The sequence below is a fragment of the Lontra canadensis genome, unplaced genomic scaffold (assembly GCF_010015895.1).
Source record: "Lontra canadensis isolate GAN:19392208 unplaced genomic scaffold, GSC_riverotter_1.0 scaffold38, whole genome shotgun sequence".
Lineage (NCBI taxonomy): Eukaryota > Metazoa > Chordata > Mammalia > Carnivora > Mustelidae > Lontra > Lontra canadensis.
Genome location: NW_022631032.1, coordinates 2,440,179 through 2,458,629, shown reverse-complemented (window position 1 = coordinate 2,458,629; position 18,451 = coordinate 2,440,179). Strand labels below are relative to the sequence as shown.

At 47.5% G+C, this 18,451-nt stretch overlaps 3 protein-coding genes across 7 annotated transcripts in view; 1 reads left to right on the top strand and 2 right to left on the bottom strand.

The window, feature by feature from the left end:
* Positions 1–9,673, bottom strand: part of NCBP2 (nuclear cap binding protein subunit 2) — a 34,463-nt gene extending 24,790 nt beyond the window's left edge. For 3 of the 5 annotated variants that reach the window (XR_004384041.1, XM_032869344.1, XM_032869346.1), the window contains exons 1-4: positions 9,535–9,673; positions 6,146–6,327; positions 3,785–3,923; positions 3,011–3,078 (exon numbers count right to left, since the gene is read on the bottom strand). Coding sequence is in view for 4 of the 5 variants with exons in the window: in XM_032869344.1 (XP_032725235.1) it covers positions 3,011–3,078; positions 3,785–3,923; positions 6,146–6,327; positions 9,535–9,612 (467 nt within the window). In the remaining variant the exon portion in view is untranslated. Of the gene's footprint in view, positions 1–1,842; positions 2,027–2,060; positions 3,079–3,784; positions 3,924–6,145; positions 6,328–9,534 lie in introns of those variants that run through there. The other 2 variants (XM_032869343.1, XM_032869345.1) reach the window with 2 other exon arrangements.
* Positions 9,674–9,758: 85 nt separating this feature from the next.
* On the top strand, positions 9,759–10,567 carry NCBP2AS2 (NCBP2 antisense 2 (head to head)). Its single transcript, XM_032869336.1, has one exon. The coding sequence runs from the start codon at positions 9,840–9,842 to the stop codon at positions 10,137–10,139; it is 300 nt and encodes a 99-aa protein (XP_032725227.1). The 5' UTR covers positions 9,759–9,839; the 3' UTR covers positions 10,140–10,567.
* Positions 10,568–13,814: 3,247 nt separating this feature from the next.
* On the bottom strand, positions 13,815–17,069 carry PIGZ (phosphatidylinositol glycan anchor biosynthesis class Z). Its single transcript, XM_032869335.1, has 2 exons — positions 16,921–17,069; positions 13,815–15,455 (listed from the first exon to the last, which is right to left on the bottom strand). The coding sequence occupies exons 1-2, from the start codon at positions 17,036–17,038 to the stop codon at positions 13,888–13,890; spliced, it is 1,686 nt and encodes a 561-aa protein (XP_032725226.1). The 5' UTR covers positions 17,039–17,069; the 3' UTR covers positions 13,815–13,887.
* Positions 17,070–18,451: the final 1,382 nt, after the last annotated feature.

Below are 18,451 nucleotides of genomic sequence, written 5' to 3'. Positions count from 1 at the left end.
TTCAGATCTGCATGTAAGACATTTGCCTAACTTTTGGGGGGCAGGGAAGTAGTTATACAAAGTAGCCAGTATAACTAGGCTGTGGACTCCCACTATCTTAAACTTCAGAGCTCCAGCTCACCTCCTCACTGACAGAACCAGGTATGTAGAAGAGACACCAAAACTGTGTCCTGAATCTTCATGTCCCAAACTTGAATTGCCGTTTCCTACAGTCTGAGAAATGGTCACCCTCTGGGTGCTGAGGCAAGCAGGGGTGCACATAGTTAACTAAAGTGAACTGTCCAAGGCCAGCTTCCCTTTTACTTCCACTTTAATAAGACGCCTTGAGGTGCACTGACCAGCATGCTTTTGCCTAAATGTCAGATATTTTTAAGAATGTGGTTCAAAATGTTTCTCTGTTGGTGGAACTTGGTTTTAGCACTCATAGTTGCTTTTTCCCCCCTATTCTCATGATTAGGTGTGAACCTCTATTTAGCCCAAGCCCCATATCAGAAGGGCCTTTGTTCTGATGTTTGTAATAATTTCTTCCTTGCAACAAAGACGTTTTTGAAAGGTAGTCTGGACTGCTGGTGGAAGAGGCAGGCATTGTTTTATTATCACTAGCTTGGCACTGAACTGTTTGGGTGCCCACAAGGTAGGCAGCCCTTACGCTTTTGGGGTTGAGTGCAGGCCTTGTACAAACTAAAAGCTGCTTACAATGTGCCTTCAAGCTGTGCCCAGTCCTGTCCATCAACAAACTTACTATAGTTCTTTCTTTCCAGTGATTTGTCCTTACATTAATCTGTAGCAATGAATATAGATTTAACTGAACTTTTAGTAGCATTCTCTTAAGGAAGGGAACCTAAGGAAGGGAAAAGCAGCAGTTGCTGCCCAAAGTCCCCAAATCACTTTTTGGTTTTGCGCTGTATTTTCTACTTATCACTGAGTATGAGTGACACCGGTTACGCTGGATTCATAGCTAGCACAGAACAACAGCCCTAACTGGGACACAGTCAGCACTAGTCAGAGCTGCCCTTTTTCTCTGCAGTTGGTTCACTGCTTCCCTGCATTAGAAGTGCTGACTGGGAGAGCTCTGGGTGTATCAGACCCTTTAGGCATGTTAATAGTGTGAACTGAATATACTGACTACCTGCTCTGTTTAATTATGTTAAGAAACCAAACTAATCAGCAGTTGTGAAGCACCTGTTTTTATTACGTGTGAGGCTCTGCCTCCTGGCCTATAGACAATTAAGATCTAGGGAATATACCATCAGAGAAGTGCTAATTGTATTTGGGTGTTACAAAAACAGGCCTAGATAAGCTGTTCACTTAAATGGTACCTTTTGGTCAGAAAAAGAATTTATTTAAAGATTATGATCATGTAAAATTACTCAAACCTTCTAGCAAAAATATTTTTTTGAAAAATAAACTAAATACCTTTATAAATGTGTGTTCTCTTGAATAACATGTACTTCAAAGGCATGCTCTTGTCATGACAAGGCTCATTTATGAACAGTGACCAGTGTAGGCCCTAAGCAGCCTACCCTTCCATAACACTGCCAACAGAATTTTCGGCAATGATGGCAGGGTTCTCTAAGCATCACTAGTGGCTACCATATTAGGTACCTGTCAAATCACAAAACAGACATGCAAATTCACCTTACTCCTAAATATTCCAGAGTAAGAGTTCCAGTGTCACTCTTTATAGGTGACATGTAGGCAGAGACAATGATAATTGGGTTTAACAGTTCAAATGTCTGTGGTTTTAAGGCCTGTAGAAATTGGAGTTACGTTTTACAAAATTATAAAATACATTAATTCAAACTACAGTGTGAAGGAAATTTTCAAAATGATATGTCCTCATTAAACATCTGCAGATGGTTCTTTCCTAAGCACTTACAACTAGTTATAGCTCTTAATAATCCAAATAATCAGCTTGAATTTAATGTGAGAACCTATACTTACTGTAATGGGAAAGATGTTCACACTGAGATACTTCAGCACCAACTTTCAACAACTCTAGTGGAAGTTACGAGATACTCTGTTGCTAGATGAAAAAACTTCACTTAAGTGAGGGAAAATCATATTAGACTAACAGTTTAATGAGCAGTAGTTCATATATATTAGAGAAATCACCTTGTACCTTTAAATGCAAAATAAATTTTACAGACTCCCTTCATTATAGAGACTATCAGGTCACTCACTATCCAGGCTCTGAAACTCGGCAAGCACAATTAGGGGGGAAAAAAAAACTTCAAATGAAAACTGGCTGAAACACATTTCCTGTGGGAAGCAATTCAGATTGTTCTTTGTAAGTGTCCTCTTGATCCTCAAGCTCTTTTTTTTAAACCCAGTCCATTCCTGAGATCACTCTGAAAATGAATCTTTAAGTAGAGCACATCTTTTGAAAATGTGTACAGTATATGCTAGTAAAGTCTTAATACATAAAGCATACACGCCGGTAGTGTCCCCCAGGGCAGTGCTTTAAGGCTTGCTTCTGCATCAGTAATCTAGGAAGCTCCCTTGACTCCTGTAAGTTTGGCTTTAGAGACCAGAACTCAACACAGAAAACAAACTCCGGTCAAACATCTCACTAATTCAAAGTTACACAAAATAGCAAAACCCCATTTATTACACTTTTTTATTTCCTGCAAACTTAAAAATTTTAAGGCCCCCATGAAGACCATGAATCTATTATCAATTTTTAAAAATTTTCCATCTTCCTAAAAGAAGTGTGGTGTTTTGGGCTAACAGAACAAATCTGCTGCCACAGAACACAAATTCTGGTAACGGTGACATAAAATCATTCTGGCCAACTGACATATGGCCAAGATCCTAAGACTACAGAATAAAGGCATTCCTTTGGATTCTGTCCTTTAATAGTTTTCAAAAGAAAACCATGAAAAGGGTTCCAGCTCAGTAGAGACCTTGATCAAAGCATGGTAAACGTGGGCAGGTTTGCAGACCTTGGGTAATGCACGGCAAATTCAACAGGCCAAAGGAGTTTTCATGATGGGGTCTCACCACTCACTGGTTTTGGGCCAGTTTTCCATAGCCTCCTCTCCCAGCGTCATAGTCCTGCCGATACTCATCTCGTACCTTAATTGAAAAGAATACAAGTTACATTATAGAGAAGACTGGTATAAGGAATACACCTCCCACAAACACACTAGCAAGCAAACTATTTAGCCTTTTCAGGTACCATAATGTGAACATTCAAGCAGGACATAACATTTTCTTGAGCAACAGATATAAAGCTCAACTGCCTTGCAAAATTAAGATTACCTACTGGTTTTGTTTGCTTACTTAATAAATAAAACTCTACGCCCAACATGGGGCTTGAACCCGTGACCCAAAAATCAAGAGTCACGTCTCTACCAACTGAGCCAGCCAGGTGCCCCTACCTAATATGTTTTTGGTTTTGGTTGTTTTTTTTGTTTTTTAGTTTTTTAACCAAACATCATGCTCATACTCACCAGCACTGAAAAGTAGCATATTCCCAAGAATAAGTACTTAAATTAGGCTATTTTACAATCAGAAACTTAAAACTTATTTCAGTGCATTTTCCTTTTGTTTAAGACCCTCACAAGTGCAAAATAGCCCCTAGCAGAAGTCCAATAAGCGGCTTGTGAAAATGTACAAAATATAATTTACCAATCCTAATGTGTAGTTTTCAGATTCACTTCAGGCCAAGATTAAAGGCACAAAATTATTTTCTAAAAGAACAAACATAAACTGACAAAGCCCTTGTCACTAGGAATGGACTACCAGGCAAAGACTGAGCCAAGAGAACCTTCCTGCGTACCTGGCCCCCAGATCGCCCACGGCCATACTGCCTGCCCTCTTTAAAGCCTGCGTCCCAGTCTGTGCGAATGATCCGGTCATCCAGACGAGTTCCATTTATGTACCTCATGGCATTTTCCGCATCTGCTCTTGAATAGTATCTTAAGTTGTAAGTATTAAGGAACACTGTATAGCATTTCTCCAAACATTTTTGGAAATACAGGAAACCACATCTAAATGAAACTGAGTTGTTAAGAAGGAATACAAAAACAAATCTAACCAGATGGATTTCAGAGACAGTAACTTGGTTTGCACATCCCTGTTTGAGGTTGGTGCAGGAGCACTTGCAGAGTCCACTACAATTTATCCAAGGCTACTGATCGTGATTTCCTGGAAAATCGTGCTGATGATTATTTGGTCCCATTGTCCCCATATTTTGGTTTGTAAAGTATAAATATGTTCAGTGCAGGTTTAGAGCACACACTGCACACTTATCCAAGGAAACAAAAGCATCCAAATTTGGAACTGTAAATTCCAAATGCAAATACAACCTTAATAAAAAGAGGTTACAGTGCACATGGAACTGCCATTGCATTTCCTTAGAAAGAAAGACTCAGTATCCTATCACTCAGGTTAGTTGCTCCCAAACCTATTTAATCAGATCCGCTCAATCTATCTCTGGGGTGATATTTTTTTAAAAGTCCATAAGCAATTACGCTCATTAGCTGGGCTCAGGGAAGCACTTGCTAAAATCCCAGTGTCCAACACCTACATGATGCCTAGCACATAATGGGCATTCAGTAACTTTTTGCTGAATGAATGACATGATAAAAGGGCAAAGTGAGGAAAAACACTAGCAATGGCAGCTTCTCTTGGTAATCATCTGCTGTTGATTGTGGATCTCTGACACACAAGACAAATGCAAAAGCATTCCAGTACTCAGGGGCTGAATATTACCCACAAGGTGGATTTTCTTTGCTTTTTGTGTTCTCATTGTTCTCCCTGTACCCTGTGAACTTTGATGCTATTGCCACCTGAGGCAAATGTAAAATCTGGGCACTCTTGACCCTTGTGTCTGAAGGGAGAATGGAAGTAGCTTGCAGAAATCAGACACCAAAATAAAAATTTTGGAATAGGTCTGAAAGTAGGGCTTCTAGTTCAAGCTGATGGAGTGAGCACATTCCTCATTTCCTTTTCAAGACCCCATTAAAATGACAGAAAAGATACATACACCCAAAGAATAGAAGAGGTTATCAACAAACTAGAGGTTCAAGAAAGATGAAGGAAGAGTGCTAATGGATGAAACAAAGTCACAGTTTGAAATATTCTTGAAGGGGCTTAAAGAAGGAGACAGCAAACAGGGTTTAATTAAAGGTCTGTGTGTGGGAAGATGACCTGCTAGCAGGAAGGCATTTAAACCCAGGCAAATAAAAGTAGAATAACAGAGTTCTGAACAAACGAGGAATCCTATAGGGCAGTGTCTTTGATGTTATTAAGTCAAAAAAGAATCTCTTTTCATTCTGGCATTTGGGAAACCCACATATAACAAAGGTGAGGCAACAACTTCAGAGAGCTCTGCCTGGACCCACAAAGTTAGCCTTCTTTCCTGTAATTATGCTTGGAAACCCAGGGATCACCAAACATTTAAGGAAAATTTACAGCATAAACACAACCGCCCCCCCACCCAGGAAGAAAAAAATACCCTGGTAATTTGGGGCACAAACTTTTTAAAAGTATGTTAGACGAGGTCTGGGAAACTTCTCAGAATTATAAAACAAAATGACCAAAAAAGAAAATGTTAGGAGAAAAAAACCCCCAAAAAATCCAGGAGGTCCAATATTTGAATTTCCAAGGAGACAACAGTTTGGTTTTGACTTTATATAAAATCAAACTATATACATCTACATAACAAAATACTACACAGCCACTTAAGAAAGAGGTAGACCTATGTGCATGAACATAATCTCTAAGGTGGGGGAAAAAACAGTGCATGCAGTAGGCTCCACACATCCACAGGATCACTGCTGGAAAGCCACCCAAGAGACCAGTAACTCTCTGGGTTTAGAACAGTACAGAGATTTTATTTTCACTATACCCTTTGTACTTCTGTAAACACCATGAGCATCTATTTCCAAAAGATTATTTCTTAAAAAATCAACAGAATATAAATATTTAGAATAGAATATAAAAGTCAGAAGCTTTCACAACGCAGGAGTGTAGACACATTGGGCAGAAGGTAAGAGGTAGATGAAGGAAGGAGAGGTAGAGGTAAAGTACAGGGATGCTAATTAGTGGATGGCCTCATTCTTTTTTTGTTTTTTTAACTAGCCACTCTTGGCCCCACCCTCACCCAATAGCTACGCCAGACACACAGGAAGGATACTCCACAAAGCAGAACCCACATGCTGTTTTCTTCATCTTATCCAGGCCCATAATGATTTTCTTTATGTCACCACTTTTGCTGAAGAGTTCATAGATCTGTTCTTCAGTTGTGTAAAAGGAAAGATTTCCAACATACAACGTACAGCTCTTCTTCAGTAATTTTTCCTGTTCTTCATTGTCACCCTGGAATGTCAAAGAGCGAAAAAGTTAAGCAACACAATCCAAGAAGAGTCCTGCTTAAATAGTATGCCCAAGTATGGCCAAAAACTCTCATTAATTCTAATTTGGGAATCAGCTTCTGTCATCATCCCAGTCTACCACAAATCCCTTGCCAAAGAGAGAGACAGAGACAGGCATTCACATTCTAAGACGCCCTTCTGCAGGTCCAGCCTGCTTTCGGGACACAGTCACCACTGAAGAGTCAAGCATGTGGCCTTCCTCCTGGGCTGGACTGCCATGCAAATGGCCTCCCTTCTCTGCAAGCTCCACATCCTCAGCACTGGCACCTCCCATTGCTTGAATTTAACTTCCGGACCTTGAACCAATATACTAGAAAGGCTTTTTTTGTAGTGAAAATAAATGGATTTTCAGAGATAGGGTATCCCCTATAATATTCCCATAGAAAATGTTTAAAACAACTGCTTAGATGGTTTACATGCTCAGATATTTTTCTGAGTTTAGGAGAAAAGGTAGTGATCACTAAAAACAAGAGCTTGCCTTTTTTTTTTTTTTTTTTTAAGATTTTATCTATTTGACACAGACACAGCCAGAGAGGGAACAGAAGCAGGGGGAGTGGGAGAGGCAGAAGCAGGCTTCCTGCCGAGCAGGGAGCCTGATGTGGGGCTCAATCGCAGGGTCCCTGGAATCACGACCTGAGCTGAAGGCAGACACTTAACCGACTGAGCCATCCAGGCACCCGAGAACTTAGGTTCTTGACAGGCTTCCTAATTTGGAAGACAGGATGAAGCCAGAGACAAGAATATAACTGCACTTTGGTCAACCCACCTGACAATCCCTGGGACTCCTCATGGGCTAGATACGGTATTTTACGTGCCTGCAGAGAAACCAAATGGTCGTGTCCTCTCACCTTCTCTTCTGACCTCCACATTGGGGAGGACAAATGCTAATAACTAAAAAGGCCTATCCACTGACCTGCTCTCAGACTCTCAGGTTAAGACTCTAACACCAACTGTACAGTAGTATTCCAGTTTGGAAAGTAGCTGAACAGATCTACACTCAGGCCCCTAGAGCATTTTCAAGAGACCTCCCTTGTTCATTTACTACTCGATATGTAATTCTGATCCAGTTTCCTTCACTCCGAGAACAAGACTTTGTATTACTTGTCTCTGAAAGCTTTGTAGCATAGAGCTCAGCCTAACAGGTCTCACGTGATCACATTCAGTGGCAGAATGGAGGGATAAAGAAACCGTTCTAAAGGAAATCACATCAAAAGGAAAACGATAAATTATGGTACATCAATAAATATAAAACTATGCAGCCCCAAGAAAAATGTATATGCACATGCAGTTATAAGTAACATCTCTGAGATAGTGATGACCACAGTGAGAACAACATGAAGGGTATGCTCCAAAATACACATTTCTTAAAAGTACGAATATAAAAGGTCTCATACACAGAAATAGGTACATGTTCCTCTAGGGCGAATCAAGGGGTCACAGGTCAGAGATTTCCATGTAAGAAGTTGCATTTAATTCTCAGAAGTGAATGAAGTAGGTCCTAATTTATTAGCCTTTACACTTGACAGTTAAGTAACTTGTTCAAGGTCAAACAGCTACTCAGTAGTTGCAGGTGGAATCCAAACCCAGTCTCCGCCACCACCCCCAAACCCAGTCTTATGCCCAATCTCATACTTTCTTAAAAAGTCCACTGGGTAAAGTCATTCTACATTAAAAACAAGTTTTCAGAATTTTGGAATGAGGCATTACATAAAGTAGATTCACCTTATTTATATCACTGCTGTTAAAAGATTTATTGAAATTACCCAGGAGGCCTTCCTTTTTTTCTTTCCACTCCTCTCACACATGTAAGTAATCTAAACAAACAGCCTATAGTTTAAGACAACTGTGATGTAAGTCCTTTCTTAAGGTATATTAAGCTGGATTCCAGAACTCTAGAAGTTCCTCATGACAGTATCTTACTACTATCTAAATAAAGCTACAAGCCTTAGACTAAACATGAGTAACAGAACAAGTTGAAACCTTTCACATTTTTACTCTCATAGGATGCCTGAAATTCAAGATGGTAATGTGGAACTTCAGAACTGTAAGAGAGAGAAGTGAAAACCTTGCTTGGCAGCATTTAAAAACGGCTGCCTTAGTGAATGAATTTCAGGCCTTCCTCACTTTGGCCTCAAACAGAATTTCCTTTTCCCCACCCCGCTAACAACGCTGTACCCTCCACGCCCACCCTCTTCTAAACGTGTCCCTCCTTTCCTTTCACCCGCCGCCTCCCTTTTCTGAATCCTCACAAGATTCCCTTTCCCCTCACCATTTCTGCTCTAGATTATGATTACTTGCCGGCCTTTACAATCCCTACTGGAAAATTATAAACTCTTAGGGTGCGGACACTGTCTTCCCTCTCCCTCTAGGACTTAATAGGTTTAAGCAACAGCCCTCAATAAAAGTTACCTAATAATCAGTGGTTGACCAGTGTCGCACCACCTCGTCCCCTCCTTTGTTGAGACTGAGCAGCCCACCTCAAATATCTGCCGCCTTCCCTTTTCCCATAAAATACACAATGACATAGACCAAACTAAAACCTCTCTTCTGAAACCGAGTTCTCTAAGCTTGACACCTAGACTCTTAAAGTGCCTAGTTTGGACAGTCTCCCTGCCCACTGTGAGGATTTTCTATGGTTGGAGACAAGGCTCAACTTTGTGTCTCCCAGCGACCGCGCAGAACTTGGTACGACCGTTCTACGAAACCAAGGAAGGGAAGGGTTCCACGCGCCACAGGGCTAAGTTAAAACTAAAAAGTTATAAAGAGGATGTGGTTCAGGAAAACGCCCCCCTTTCCCCGTACTCCAGTTGTCAAAGGACACCCCTGCCCCCATATCACAAAGTCACCTTCCCGAGGCAAAGGCTGTGCAAATGCAAGCCGCCGTTACTACCGCCACGGGAATCCCTCTGCACTGGCCTGGGAAAGGCAGAAACTGCAAGGGAATGGGGCAGCGAGCCTCAAGTGCTCTATGAGATAAGGGGATTCAGTGGTATCCAAACGCCCTTACAGCTCCGTTCCCCAGCAGGCACCGGGGCCTCACTTCGCGTTTCGGGAAACCAAAGAACGGAAAACGACACAATGAGAAAAGAGCAAGCCGATTCTCAGCGTTCTGGCCCTGGGCCTTCCCTTCTCGCGGCCCGGCCTCCCTCACCCGGAAGTGCTGGTCCCGGTACTGGCTCAGCTCCACGTAGGAGTCGCTGCGCAGCGCCTTCAAAAGGCCGCCGGACATAGTGCAGACAGGTGGACGAAAACACCGCCACTCCACTCACAACGAGACTGCCGCGGCGGTGGCGGAAGCGGAAACGCGGGAAGCGGATGCAAACGTAAGCATCCTGTCAACCAATCCCCGCGCCCCAGTGTCATCAGCGGGCGGCGCGGGCGCAGACGGGGTCCGTCTTTATTTGTCGCCCGTCGGAAGCGAGAGCGGCGTGCTTCGGGTTCCGGGTCGCTCTGAGGATGGTGCTTCGGCGGCTCTTGGCCGCCCTGCTGCACAGCCCGCAGCTGGTGGAGCGTCTGTCCGAGTCTAAGCCCATCCGGCGTGCGGCGCAGCTCACGGCCTTCGCGCTGATGCAGGCCCAGCTGCGCGGCCAGGACGCAGCCCGGCGTCTTCGAGCCCTCGCGGCTGGGCCCGCGGGCTCCCTAGGTCGCCGCGCTGCCCGCTTCAGGGACACCTTCGCTGAGGAGCTGCGCCGCGGCCTCCGGGAACGCCCGGGGTCACCGCCAGGTAACCAGAGGGGCCCGGGCGCTAACCCCTAAACCCAGGCTGGGCCGGGCCAGGGTCGCCGGCTTTCACTTCTGGGCTCGACACAGGCCTCGGCGCTCAGCAGTCATCCTGGGCGCAGTGTACGGCTTTGAATCCGGAATCAGACTGTTCGCCTTCAGAGGCCTCGTTCATCAGAAAGCCCAGGCCAAACCGACATCCCCGGTGAAGCCCTCTGATCGGACTGGGCACGGCGTGAAGAAATGACACCCAGCCCCCGCCCCAAGCCCGGAGCCTGGTGCACCACTTACGGAGAGCCGTGAACCGAACCACAGCCGGAGGCGTGTGCCCTCTGCGAGTGGGACTCAAACTCGTGTTCAGTGATGCTGCTTCTGCTCTGATAGAGCAGCGCGCCACTTCCAGGGGAGAGCACGGATGGAAAGACACAGCTGCCAAAATCCTCTGATTAAATGTGTGAGCAGAGTGATGGGTGTGAGTGTGGTACTTAACCTGCGAGATGGTTAGGGGTCATGGGGACTATAGGCCCATGGTAATACTAGTTCACACATTTTGAGTGTTTGTTCTGTGCTGGCACTTGGTAATTGCAGTCCGTGTGGGTAATCTCACTTCTTACAGCCACTTTCATAGGAGGAAGTGGGCTGCATCCTTACAGAGTTGGGATGTTTGATTCTAGGGCCTAAGTCCTTAACCGCAAGTCTCTGACCCTTTTATTTGTGACCTTCAGTGCCTGCCTTCACCTCCCCGACCTCCATTATCACCACTGGGCGTCAGAACTGCCTATTATGGAACAAGTTACTTGGATGCCTGTCACCAGTTTTAGAGGGTCTGGGATACAATCAAGACAGCTGTTGGAACCATGAGTGGAAAATCCGTGGTATACAGAAATGCCTGGTCATTTGAGGCCTCTGACCGAATTTCTGATTGCCCTTTAGTTAATCATGCAATCTAGAAAGCTTGAAGCCACAGGAGATGCTTCTAGGTTGGTGACCAACCAGAATTTATATCCTGGCCTTTCTGATAGGTACAGAGAAAGAGCTGGATAAGGGTGGAGAGACCTGCTGTGGGAATGGAGAAGCTAAAGTAACATTCTAAATGTTCATACTTCTGACTTGATATCCTGGTCATCCCATTGGAGGTGCTGCTGTTTAATCCTGAGGCCTGGAGTCCCACTCTCCTAATGACCAAAGTCCTGGTTTGGCATCCTCTCCGCACCCCCCAATCCTATTAAAGAACAAATCCTCATCCCAGATCAGAGGCAACTCTGGATCCTCCTTTGAGGCTGGCAGTGAGGAGCCTGGGGAGCTTGTTTCTTCTCTGGCCTTCCTGCCACGCTGGTCTCAATCCCATTCATTTGTCTCTGGATCTCAGCAGCAGAGTATTAGCTGTCCCCAGCCCAACTCCCTACCCTCAGCACAGGCAAGCACATTCACTGGGAGGTCTTTTGCCAGACTGGCAGGGACAAAAAGGGAAGCAGGGCAGGAAGCAATGAAGCTGCTAGACAAACTGGTCATTTTGGTAAGAAAAGAGAGAAAGCAAGAGAAAGGGGCTGTGTTTATTTCTTATGGAAGTGGGTAAGAACTAAGTTCTGTTTTTGTAGAGGGAGTCGGAGCAGAGAGAGAAAACTGGGTCCTTTCTGGTCCAGCTGCAGGTGATTTCGGATGCCTTCTGCTTCACTGGAGGAGACTCCAGTGATTGTAGTCACCGGCTTGCCATCCCACCCGTGACCCTATTACTAAAGAAACATCAGATTCTTCCCACCACCCCCGGTGGCAATCTCCCAGCATGCTTTTCAAGCTTTTCTAAATTCTGCTAGAGAGTGAAGCAGGGAAGCAACTCATCCTGCTATCTTGCAGGGCAATTCTGATTCCTCCCTTGATGCTGCATAGACTTAGATACAAACGCTTTATGGACAAATTTATTAGAAGTCAGACCATCAAAAATCTACCCAGACTGTTACAACCAATTCCCTGGAATTCCTCCAGGAAATTCTGAGATTGTGGATCCAACTGGGGGAGGAGTTTGGGACCCTGGAGTCAGGTGTCTCCAAGATGGCACTTGGGCAGAAAAGCCATCTTTGGCTGCAAAGAAAAGAGGAAGTGTTTCCTGTGTGCCAGAGATGACACTAAGCACTAGGGATAGGAAGACAAATGAGAGGTTCATAGAAACATAAACCACAAGAGCAATTACTACAGAATTTAAAAGAGGGAAAAGCCCAGTAGTTTGCTGGAGCCAATGTCTACTGGCATCTCCTCTCAACTTGGAGTTCAGTAGCATCATTGTGGTAGTTTGAAATCAGTCAAGGTGGGAGTATTTATGCCACGGAAATCGGCAGATGCTCCACATGGGGGCTTTTGTGCCCCCAGAGAATGGTTGCTAAACATTTACCAGCATATCAGTGACCCTGCCTGTCCTTGGGGTTGGAGTCAGGAGGAGCGTGTGGCACCAAGAACAAGCAGCAGCCATGGAACAGCGTGACTGGGAGGGCTGCTGCTTTGGGCTGCCCCAAACCTTAGCCAGCAGAAGGCAGGACTAGAAGAATGCTCGGGCTTGGTCATTAGTGTTGGTTTGGTCTCCAGCTCTGTATTGATTTACAGCTCAATGATTTCTGTGGCCTGGGTGCCTCTTATTTTCAGGAGGTGGTAGAGATTTGAGGAGGGAGAATGAGGACAGGGTGAGTGCCACAGCTCCTCACGTTCCCAGTGGATTGGTAGGGGTGCCCTTAGAGGGGGCGCCCGTGCCTGGAGCTGTGATGATAGCTTTCATCACCCACATGGCATGGGGTTTGCTCTCTATCCTGTGAAGTGGTTTCTGATGGGGGCTTTGAGCTTAGTGAGCAACCAGACTGCATTTAAGAAGTCTCTGGGAGCACCAGAGAGCTCCCAAGTGGAGACAGCTACTAATTCTCCATTCCCACTCGGGCAGGCTGAGGACAGGGAACATCTGAGCTCCCTAATCCAGGAGAATGATCCTTAAAAGGTGAGATGCAGAAAGGTCCTACCCTCTCCCTCAGGGACAGGAGTAGAAGAGAGTGAAGAGAGCAATTCTAGAACTACTTGTTTTGGTAACCCCACGCAGAGACAGCAGGTGCCATTAAATACACCGCCACACCAGGGCTGCTTAAAGAGCTTTGGGACAGATATGCTTGTTTAGATGGGGGACATGCACTGCAGACCAAGGCATGACACAGCGTTAGCTGGCAGACACCTCAGAGACACTTTTATCCACTGTACAGATTGGCAACTGAGGCTAGGTGAGGGGAAGGGGCTTTCTTAAGATCACACAGCCAGACAGTGGTAAGTAGACCAGGGACTAGAACTCGGGTCTCTGGAATCTGAATTGCCTGCTCTCTACATCACCACTGCCTCCTTCCTGGTGATCTAGGAAGCCAGAGGGTTATTCCGACAGGAAGACATAAGGCATCCTGGAAGGTTTGAGAGAGGAATGCCATCTGCACGCCGATCTCTCTCTTTTCATAACCAGGTGCTATTACATATCAAAATATCACAGTGGCTTGAAGGAACAGGGCAGGAACAGACCTGGTGAGGCTGTTCACCAGACATCGGTTACACCAGGTTCTTTGGGGAACTTGGTGTCAGGATTGTGACTGGTCAGATCTTTGGTCTTTAAGGGGAGAAGGGTACCAGCTTACCCAGAAGGAAGAGCAGCCAAAGCCTATGCACAGGAGAGGCAGGAGTAGGACTTCCGGAAGGGAAAGGAATGGAAGAGCATCAGGGCTCTGTTCCAGCCCAGCTACCCACACAGAAGGTGCAGTGGTGCCCTCACCTATGGCCGACTCATGGGCGGTGGCTTTTTGGTCACATTGCCAGGCTTCTCCCCCAGTTCCAAGATGTGAAGGCTGAGATGGTTCCTCCAAGCCCCACTCAGCAGAGAAGACAGGGCTGGTGGGTCTTCCAGGGTCAAGTGGGGAAACAGGAGCGTCTCACTCTTGAGAGGGAAGTGGCACTTCTCCATGGCAGGCCTGGCGGTGCCTGGGGTTACCACAAAGAGGCGGCAGAGCCACGGCCCACCAGCCACCTGGCAGGCTGGTTGCCTGGTGAAGTTGTTCAGAGCTCGGCACAGGACCCAGTCCTCAGTCCCAGCCAGGTCCACCACCTCCACGGGCGAGCCCAGGCCTGGGAGGTGGAGAAGGTGCCTGGGGGGCATGTAGGTGTGGGTGAAGAGGAGTGTGTAGTGGGTGGGTAGGCTGGGGGGCGCCGGGGCATGAACCACCTGCTCCAGGTGCCCCAGGCCGGGCACTAGGCCCCCCTGGTGCAAGCAGCCAAAGAAGAGGGCGCCCAGGACATTGAAGAGGACGAGGGGGCCCTTGCAGGGCACAGGCTGGGTCTGTGGACTACAAAGCAGGACCAGGGGGACTAGGAGGGGGATCAGGAACCGAGCCTCCTGGTGGCTAAAGGCAGAAAGCAGGGCCAGAGGCGTGAAGTAGAGGAGCAGGAGGCAAGACCTGGGGCCAGAGAGCAGGCTCCCGTGCCCCAGAGCCCTCAGGAAGCCCATCTGTGCAAAGGCCCGGCGGCAGGCTTGCAGCTGTAGCCACGCCGCCTGCAGGGCCTGGGCATGCAGCATCCCAAAGAGCAGGAAACCGTTGACGGCCAGGTGAGTGAGCCGCAAATGTGTGCCATGCCTCGCCAGGTTCTGAGGATCCAGGTTGTAGTACAAGAAGTTGGCAGGCGTAAGAACGAGGGTGCTGGATCTAGAGGGACTGGAGAAATACCAGCTGTCCACAGCCACGAACACCGCCGCCACGAGGCTCGCTCCGGGGAGCAGCGCCAGCGTTTCCTTCGCTAGCGACTTGAAGCCGGGGTGCGCTGCCCCGCGGCTGCTCCAGAGGAAGAGCGGGACCAGAGCAAAGGCCAGAAACGTGGGCCGGTTGAAGAAGCCAGCAGCCACGATGCCCCCCAGCAGCCAGCTGTGCCCCCACGGGCCCGGGGCAGGCTTCCTGGGGGTGGGGCTCCAAGCCAACCGGGGGGACACCACCACCAGCAGCCCTGCAAAGAGCAGTCCCTCGATGGCGTTGGAGAAGGTCCTCGTGTAGAAGACCAGGGTGACGTAGGAGCCGGACAGCAGGACCAGGGCGTTCCAGCGCTCCGCCCCCCACAGCGGGGCCAGGTGGTACACGGCCACGTCCAGGGCAAAGGAGAGGGCGGTGAGGAGGAGTCGGGGCCCCACCAGCAGCACGTAGCCACTCACCGGGCCCCGCCCCGGCCCCCACTGCTCCCAGAGCCTGAGCAGCCAGAAGGCGGAGCCGGAGGTCAGCAGCGGGAAGAGCACCGTGCGGCAGGAGCGGCTGGGGTCGAATTCCCAAGGCCGCGCAGCCTCCACGCCCAGGATGTCCTCTGCGGACAGAGAAGCGGAGCTGAGCCAGGTCCAAGCTCAGGGACAGGGGTTGCAGCCCCAAGATGTTCCCACCCCGTCGTCAGCGAGCGGCGCACACTCCCCGGACTCTGGGGACCGCGGGTTTTACGCCGGTGATTGCTTTATGTTGCCGCAGACCGGGACGGTTAGGTAGGCGATAACCCAAAGGGAAGGGCGCCTGGGTGGCTCAGTAGGTTAAGCATCCGACTCTGGATTTTGGATCAAGTCATGATCTCAGGGTCCTGAGAGCCAGCCCTGCTTGAGGCTCCATGCTCAGCAGGGAGTCTGCCTGAAATTCTCTCTCTCTGCGCCCCTCCCCCACCTCTAAAATAAATATCACCCCCACCCCCACCCCCCAAAAGAAGAAGAAGGTGAAAAGGAAACAAAATCAAGGTCAGATCAATCTGGCTGGGTTTTTTCGTTTTTGTTTTTTTACTGGCTCAGGTTAAAAAAACTGGCAAAGACTGGACCTTTCACCTGAAGAAACAAATCCAGCTGTGAGCCCTATGGCAGGGCCAGCTGCATGTTTCCCCAGTATCCATTGCTTTCTTCCTTCCTTAGTCTCTTCACTTGGGCATTTGGTCAGATATAAAGACTATTTTTCAGCTTCCTTCACAGCCAGGTGTGTTCACGTAATACATTCTGACCAATGGGATGGAAATGAGCAAAAAGTATGTGACATTCAAAATATGCCCTTAAAGGGGTGTCTGGCTCACTCAGTCGGAGGAGCATGTGACTCTTGATCTTGGGGCTGTAAGTTTGAGCCCTACGTTGGGTGTAGAGAATACTTAAAAAAATAAATCTTAAAAAATATATGCCCTTAGAGCAGGCATGCCCATCTCCTCTCCAGTGGCTGGAAAGACTTGATTTTAGACTTGATGGCTGGAGCTCAAGCAGCCATTTTGAACCATGTGGAGGTTCAAAACTATGAACCATGTGGAGGAGGAACCCATGTGCCCACAGCATCTGAAAAGCCTCATAGTCCCTGTCAGCCATCCTCTTGATATATTCCACACCCCTCTGCAGATAAATTCTAACAAGTGAGCATTCCAGGCCTGGATTCCCTCACCCCTCAGAAGAACCCAGAAAAAAGTTTCAGTATCTCAGACCATAGCCCTGTGTAAGTTTCCCTAAGCACCCGGGAAGCCCCACTCTAAAATCTCTCCACTGAGGAGTCCAAAACAACTTTCATTCTGAATAATCGGTACTGTTGGTCCAAGCAGGAAAACATCAAAGAGGCTGGCATTTCATTAGTACTGTCCAGAAGGTCAACGTCGCTGGTCAGGAAGGAGATGTGAAATCCCCACTTGCAAGTTCTTATTCCAGACAGGCTCATGGATTTACTGCTCAACCCCAAAGACATAGATTCTCCCTCCCCCTGAGTATCCAGACAGCAACCATCCAGACTTTGCTGCTGCATATCTTAACCTCATGCAGGGAACTTACCTGCCATGACCTCGGGTGACTGGAAGAACTCATCTGGGTGCACATAGCCTGTCTGCGGCAGGAGACACCACACCAGGCGGAGAAGGCTGAGGCTGGCGCACAGCACGCGGAGGGCCATCTTCAGATCAGACTGCTGTCAAGACCCTGCGGATGTCTGGAATGGCTTCTCCGTCCGCTACAGACGCTATTCTGGTTCCACAGACCCGCACCTGCTGAGGATAGCCTGCGGATGTCTGGAATGGCTTCTCCGTCTGCTACAGACACTATTCTGGTTCCACGGACCCGCACCTGCTGAGGATAGCCTGTGTTAGTTGTTACAAGGTGAATTAGGCTGTGTTCAGTTGTCCGAACAAATTCAAAATGGGCCTACACACAATAAGAGCTGATGTTTACAAATGCTCACTAAGTACCAGGAACCTCACGTGCGTGTCTCACGTCATCCTTTCTACAGTCTGGGGCCGTGGGTCTTACTGTAGCCACTTTTTTAATGATTTTATTTATTTTGTGTTTTGTATTTTATTTTTATTTATTTTATTCAGAGAGAGAGAGAGAGAGAGAACGTGAGCTGGGGGGAAAGTAGGAGAGGGAGAAGCAGACTCCCTGCTGAGTGGGGAGCCTGATGCAGGACTCAATCCCAGGACCCTGGGATCATGACTTGAACTGAAGGCAGACACTTAACCAACTGAGCCACCCAGGCATTCTTTACTGTCTCCATTTTACATAGAGGGAAACTAAGGCCTCTGTTGAGTGACCTGGTTACTTGCCGACCGTATTTGCTAAGTGTCTAAGTATGACATCTGCAGATCGGATTTAGGGTGGCCTCCAAATACGGGTCTCACTGCCCCATCCTGTTCACCAGCTCCTGTCTACAGGCAACCATGGCAGCCTGTCTCTTGCACTTCTGAGAACTTTGCAACCTCAATGCATTCCATCCATTTCCCTGCAAAAATAAACAACATTGGACCCCAATGACATTTGACATTTGAGACTGGAGTCTCCAGTCACTCCCTCCAACCTTCACACACCCTGAAAGTTACCTTTGGAAGGTCATGAGAACTTACAGCTATGGTCTGGCTGTGTGCGCCCCACCCCACTAAGGTGTTGAAATCCTAATGATTGATGTGATGGTGTGAGACAGGTGAGGCCTTCAGGGTGGAGCCCTCGTGAATGGGGATTAGGGTTCTTATAAAAAAGACCCCACAGAACTCCCTCCTCCCCTCCATCCTGTGAGGACACAGTGGGAGGGTGGCTCTGTGCCAGAAGAGGGCTCTCATCATGCCGGCGCCTTGACCTTGGACTTGCAGCCTCCAGAAACGTGAGGAATACATTTCTGTTGTTTCTTAAGCCACCCAGTCTGTGGAAATCTGGGACAGCAGCCTGAGCACGTGAACACACTTCCTCCTTGTGGGGATTTTTACTCTCCCGACTCAAAAGTCAGGAGGACTCTCAGCTCGTGGCGTGATGGACCTCCTTCTCAGACATCATCACCCTTGTATCATCTCAGGTACACAGAAACACAAGTTTGATTCTC

Excerpts from the sequence above, each read along its gene's own strand:
- PIGZ (XM_032869335.1), bottom strand. The coding sequence starts at position 17,038 with ATGGCCCTCCGCGTGCTGTGCGCCAGCCTCAGCCTTCTCCGCCTGGTG. Across the intron at positions 15,456-16,920 it reads GTCACCCGAGGTCATGGCAG|AGGACATCCTGGGCGTGGAG; the intron begins GTAAGTTCCCTG and ends CTCTGTCCGCAG.
- NCBP2AS2 (XM_032869336.1), top strand. The coding sequence starts at position 9,840 with ATGGTGCTTCGGCGGCTCTTGGCCGCCCTGCTGCACAGCCCGCAGCTG.